Source organism: Haplochromis burtoni, unplaced genomic scaffold (assembly GCF_018398535.1).
Source record: "Haplochromis burtoni strain Fernald_Lab_line unplaced genomic scaffold, NCSU_Asbu1 Contig_42, whole genome shotgun sequence".
NCBI lineage: Eukaryota > Metazoa > Chordata > Actinopteri > Cichliformes > Cichlidae > Haplochromis > Haplochromis burtoni.
In genome coordinates, this window is record NW_024582403.1 from 1,964,188 (window position 1) to 1,970,175 (window position 5,988).

General features: G+C 35.1%; 1 protein-coding gene across 5 annotated transcripts; it reads right to left on the reverse strand.

Moving 5' to 3' along the window:
- Positions 1 to 400: 400 nt before the first annotated feature.
- On the reverse strand, positions 401 to 4,033 carry LOC102303102 (granzyme-like protein 1). Of its 5 annotated transcripts, none has more exons than XM_042220085.1 (8): positions 3,938 to 4,033; positions 3,741 to 3,854; positions 3,008 to 3,342; positions 2,784 to 2,931; positions 2,564 to 2,705; positions 1,689 to 1,958; positions 1,435 to 1,598; positions 401 to 527 (listed from the first exon to the last, which is right to left on the reverse strand). In XM_042220085.1, the coding sequence occupies exons 3-8, from the start codon at positions 3,063 to 3,065 to the stop codon at positions 464 to 466; spliced, it is 846 nt and encodes a 281-aa protein (XP_042076019.1). In that variant the 5' UTR covers positions 3,066 to 3,342; positions 3,741 to 3,854; positions 3,938 to 4,033; the 3' UTR covers positions 401 to 463. The 5 variants fall into 5 exon arrangements, with proteins under 5 accessions (XP_042076019.1, XP_014188600.2, XP_042076021.1 ...); XM_014333114.2 differs by lacking the exon at positions 3,938 to 4,033 and having other exon boundaries at positions 3,008 to 3,174; positions 3,322 to 3,342; positions 3,741 to 3,887; XM_042220087.1 differs by lacking the exon at positions 3,938 to 4,033 and adding an exon at positions 3,529 to 3,656 and having other exon boundaries at positions 3,741 to 3,887.
- Between the last annotated feature and the right edge of the window lie 1,955 nt (positions 4,034 to 5,988).

A 5,988-nucleotide genomic window follows, 5' to 3' on the forward strand; every position in this document is an offset into this window, starting at 1 on the left:
ATTGGCTTCGTTCAATAACTTCGTTATTTGAGTGGCAGAACGTTTAGTGTTAATGTTGAAAATTTGAATCCACCTCAGCCCCTCTTTCTTGTGGGGTGCCTCAGGGCTCAATCCTTGGCCCTCTTCTTTTTTCACTGTACGTGCTCCCTTTGGGGTCTATTTTAGAAAACACAAAATATCCTTTCACTGCTATGCAGACGACTGCCAAATTTATTTGCCTTTAGCGCCAAACGGCCCAGGCTCGATTCAAATCTTTCTGAACTGCCTTGAAGATGTCAGAGCTTGGATGGCTCTGAACTTTTTGAGCTTCAATGAGGATAAAATGGAAGTGATTGCATTTAGGCCTAATAATATTTCATGCAACCCGCTTGGGAATTGTGGTTGGCTTGGCTAATTTCAAAGTCCTAACGCTGGTTTATAAATGCCTAAATGCTCCCCCTTACCTTTCCGAGATACTTCAGCCTTATATTCCTTCACGGGCCCTTAGATCAGCCAACCTGCTGCTTTTGGTTGTTCCAAAATCTAGGCTAAAGCGTAGATGACAACAAGCGTCTTCAATTATGACTCCCAAACTTTGGAATAAGTCCCCTTAAATATCAGACAGGCATATTAATTTCCTATTTTTATGTCTCTTTTGAAAAAACACCTTTTTTGATAGCATTTAGACTGGTGTGAGTTGATATGTTTGTTATGTGTTATTATGTGTTTATGTGGGTGTCAGTGGTTTTATCTTGTGTTTTACCCCTTTGTCTCTGTACAGCACTTTGGGCAAACTCTTTGTTTTTAAATGTGCTATATAAATAAATTGGATTTGGATTTTGGTTTCTTTTTCATAAATAACAGCATGCACAGTATAAACTGATGTAAAATAAAATGTGCAAAAAGTCTACTAAATACAGGAAATTAATTCATGAATTATCAAATTTCTTTGTGAAGTCACTCGACCTCTCAATAGCCATGTACAATTGTGATGTCAAACAAAACTATACACTTTTCTTTCTTTCTTTTTTCTGATTGATGTGGATTGAGGAGTTTTAGCCATGGTGAAGTGTCTGGCCATGTTTCATAAGAATCACTCCTCCTACAGTATCGGTCAGATTGTAATGAAATGAGATTAATTTGCGCTGGATATTACTGTTTATGAGCCTTTTTGAATTCTCAATGGATCTTTATTCTTTTTCTGACAAATTAGTTTGTGTAATACAACTAACGAAAAACCTTTGTTTTTTTTACATCATACTAACTTGCGCACTTCAAAGCTACTATGTTACTGATGTTCTAGTGTAAGCTTGACATTGAAAAGAGTCATCAGCAGTTTTTTGAAAGGCCCTTTAATGTTAGATATTGCTGAATTTAAGCAGTTTACACAGCTCACATATCACTTGCCCAACAGTCTTACAATACACCCATAACACAATTTAAAATATTTTTTACCCTTTGCATTTTTTTTTCTTGAGAATATCTGTGATCCAAGGAAGAAATTGTGATATGTCTGTATAGACGTTTGGGACATCTGGATAGTTACAGCCATTGTCGTTGTTAAAGGAAACAATGCCAACAGCCAACTTGTTACATATGAGAGGCCCACCAGAATCACCCTGTGAGGAAGAAATATCAATTATTAATTTATTGTTTTTCAATAATTTTGATGTTTATACTATTTTGATAAGAAAACATGAAAAAAAGACCTGACAGATTCCACTCTTTGCTTTGTATCCACCGGCGCAAATAACATTTTTGGGAATTTGTCCCCACACCTTCTGACACTCGTCCTTGTTAATGATGGGAACATCCAACACTTGCAGCTCATTAACATAACCAGATCGATGTTTACGAGGTTCTGTGGGCCCCCATCCAGCTACACTGCAGATCTTCTTTTCCTTCAGGTTTAGTTGTTGAATTGGAAGTGGAATTAGCTTAATTGGTTTTTTGCCACCCAGGGAAACTTTCTTAGACAGCTGGAAAGATAAAATCAAAAACCTCAGAAAATAAATGATTAAAATTGAAATCAGTTATGAAGATGTCAAATTTGTGTGTATTTAAAGTTCTCCAATATTTGTCTTTGCATGTCTCTCAAACAGATAGTGCATGCACAAATGTGGGTAGCGACTTGCATAAGGCAAATTATTCTAAAATACTATTATTATCGTCTTTGTATTTAGATGTATGAATATATCCAATAATGCGTGACATGTATATTATTGTTACAGCAAAAATAAGAAAAGGTGCTTGTTTGTTTTGTTGTGGAACAAGAAGTAATTTCATGTATTATTATTGTTGCTGTTGGTTTTACCTATACTACAATCAAATGTGCTTTGATTGGTTGAAGCTTAAACAAAATCATGTAATTGGTGATTGATCATGTGGTTTGACAATAAATGCTGGCCGAAAGTGCGAGAAAATGTTTAGGTTTTTTGTTGTTCTTTTAATTATGTTTCTTTTATTTATTCTTTTATTTTTATTTTATACTTTCCTCCCTGTATTAACTATTTTTATTATTGATTGATTCATAAGAACGTCTGATATCCTTTGTGAAGCCGAGGCTGAATAGACGAATACTTACTTTGAGGAGCATGATGTCATTCCCATTTGCAACTTCCTTGAAGGCAGGGTGTCTGCACATCATTTTTACTCCATATCTCATTTTCTTATTTGCCTTCTTGAGATCATGGGTACCCAGAACAACACTTAAGGATTTAAGCTTCCTACATGAATAATGAATGAGAAACCAAAATAATTATTTATATTTAGATGAATGTGACACGCTTTTGGTGGTTACTCACTTAACAGCACAATGCGCAGCAGTCATTACAAAGTCTTCACTGACAAGGAATCCTCCACATGTGTGTATTTTGTTGTTTTGTACTGATGCCATATACTGCATGAACTTTTCATCAGCCTTTTTGCCATTTATGATTTCACTTCCCAGTGCTGAAAATAAATGAAGAAAAAACTGAGAGAAATATCGTTTTTGTATAAATTTAAGAAAAATATTTTACAATCTTACCATTTTGTATGAGGCATGTCACAGCTGTGACTAGAAGACACTTCTGTAGAGCGTGCATGATGCGTGGAAGTCAAGTAAAATGTCGTTGTTTAGGGGGGCAGTTTGTCTGCTTTATGCATCACCTTGCAATGTTTCTGTGGCTTTTCATCAACACGTATATGTTGAGTCTGTGAGTCAATGAAACCACATTTTCCAGCTACACCTTCACGGTCACATGTCAGATGTTAAAGTACTGTAAATGCACACATGTGTGTGTATGTGTGTGCGTGTGTGTGTGTGCATTTGTATATGGGTGCCATCTTCTTGTCACATACCAGAGGACCCCCAGAATCACCCTGTGAGAAAAAATATCTTTATTTGATTTTGCTGGAGACAACAACAACAACGACAAAAATACATAAAATCACAGTCTTGAAATTTTATGAATTGAGATCTTCAAATATATCATGCATATCATATCAACATATAATATTGTAATAAATGAGTTGATGAACACTGAAGTTAAAGAGTTATTTACTTACTTTGAGAAGCATGATATCATTTCCAGATTTAGCATTCTTGTAAGAAGGATGCTTGCACTTCTTTTTTATTTGATATATCATGGTCTTCTCAGCTTTCTTGAGATTGTGGGTGCCCAGAACAACATTTCCTGCATTGATAATAATTAAGAAGTCTGCAGAAATATTCATATTTAGGTGATGAACAGATTCCTTGTAGGATCTTAGTAACTTACCAATCATCACAGTGTGCAGCAGTCAATACGAAGTCTTCACTGACAAGGAATCCTCCACATACGTGCCTTATCCTGTGTTGCACTGATGCCATATACAGCATTGAACTCTTCTTGCTGCAAAGAAATGAAAAAAAAGAAAAAAAGAATAACAATTATCTCGCATTCTTTGAAAAAAAGATAAGATACTAAATTCTTACCATTTTGTTTGAGACAACTAGTTGGTAGGAAGAGCAAAAACAGTTGCAGAGTGTACATTGTGCCTGTGAGGTGCAGTCATTAAGGGGTGCAACTTTATGCATCACCTTGCAGTCTGTCTGTGGTTTTCATTAACAACACATCTGGTGTATTTCTCTTCTGAAACTTTTGTCAGACATTTATCATTGCAGTCTTTTTTAAGATTCTTTTTGTGGTTTTTATTTTGATCTTTAAAGTCCTGTACCCTCATTATTAAATGGACTTACATTAAATTAACCGAAAAGTATTCCCATTTTCTCTTTGTCATTTTCTCTAGCAGCATGAAAAATCACACCTTTAAAACTGTAAAACGTACACGAGCTGTTGACGTTTTTTTCTTTTCCAGCAAGAGGTCTAGCTGTTCAAAATGTTACTCTTTAGTTTGATTCAAATAAGTGATTCTAATTATGCTGATTACTATTGTGAGTGATGCAGACTTAATGCAAACACATGCACACTGCACCTGATAGGGTGCTTTCAATTGCTAAAAATGTATATTAATAAATATGTCACACATTTTTACATTTTATGTCAGATGTTTTATTACATTTTTCCTCTTTCCATAGTGTTGTTGCTCAATACGTCATGATATGTTGCAGAGGGCAGCAGAGTTCTCTATAAAGCTTTTAGAGAGGCTTATAGGGAACTGTAAAAGTGGACAGATAGAGCAACCATCAGAAGGTTGCTGGCTCAATCCTCTGGGTTTTCATCAACAGGACTTCCTTCCTTTCTATTTCTTTTCTTTACACATTCATTTATTTATGACTCTTTTTATGGTTTTATTTTGGAGTTTAAAGGGAACTCTGGACCTCTCACTACCAAGTGAACTGATGTTTAATGAGGTTTAAAAGCGCAACTGCTCGCCTTTTTTCTTGTTTTCTGTAGCTGTGAGAAACATCACACTTTGAAAAACTGTGAAAACTAAATGAGTCACTAAAGTCACAGTTTCCAGCCACACCTTTGCACAGATATTAAACTAGTTAAACTAGTCTGTCTTTTCAAAACGTGGTGCAAAATTCAAATAAAAGTAAGTACAGTAAGTAAAAGTCAGTAAGTAAAAGTCAGTAAAGTTTACTGCAATTTCATTCATTTGTAGGGCTGTCAAGCAAATACACATACAGAGATATATTATATACACACACTGAAATATTTACACTACACCTTATCAATCAATCAATATACATCACAAATCAGTCTTATTACATATACTTGGTTTGCAGATATTGTTCTTCCAATATCTGCAAACCATCAAATGTCATATTCTACATGTGTACAGCTCAACTGTTGCTAAATACATCATAATTTTGAGCATAAAAAAGTTCATAGGTCACTAAGCTTTTGAGCTGCTCTGCTCTCTGACCATCAGAGGGAGCCATACATCCATCACTATAAAAGTGATGGATGTAAAGTCACAAATGGAGACGCTCAAGCTGTGTTTGTCTGTCTTTTATGGAAAAAAGCAGTAATCAAGTTATTCCATTGCAGTTATGAACAAATGTTAATCTTTATTTCATTTATTTTGATTTTAAATGTCATTATTCAACGTTTGCCAGAAAATACGAGACAGCTCTGACACTGAAACATTAAATAACTGAGGATATCTAGATTTACTTACTCCTCTCCATTTATATTATTAATATTATAATCCTGAATGGCTCGTTTTTGGATGTGTGTGTATGTCTCTTACTGGCACTTCGATAGTGGAAGGTGTCTGTCCTCACTAGCTATTAAACCAACTGTATTATGAATAGGCACAAGAATGTAGAAAGGGACACATAGTCATATGCTAAAAAAAAAAAGAATCATTATGAGATGCACTGGTTTCTTTTATGCAATGTTCAAAGCTTAACAGAGCGGGATGGATTTGTCGTTGTCTTTGGTATTTTCAGACATGCCGGTTGAAACTCCCAGTTGTCCAAAAAGTCAGAGTCCCCATTTACTCTCATTTCGATGCAAAAAAATGGCCTCTAAGCCAATTTATCTCTTTATAAAAAAGTAGTATGGAGAGTCTTTT

Coding starts and splice junctions, on each gene's coding strand:
- LOC102303102 (XM_042220085.1), bottom strand. CDS start 3,065: ATGCACGCTCTACAGAAGTGTCTTCTAGTCACAGCTGTGACATGCCTC. Junction 1,959..2,563: donor ATGACATCATGCTCCTCAAA/GTAAGTATTCGT, acceptor TTATCTTTCCAG/CTGTCTAAGAAAGTTTCCCT. Junction 1,599..1,688: donor CAAAGAGTGGAATCTGTCAG/GTCTTTTTTTCA, acceptor TCTTCCTCACAG/GGTGATTCTGGTGGGCCTCT.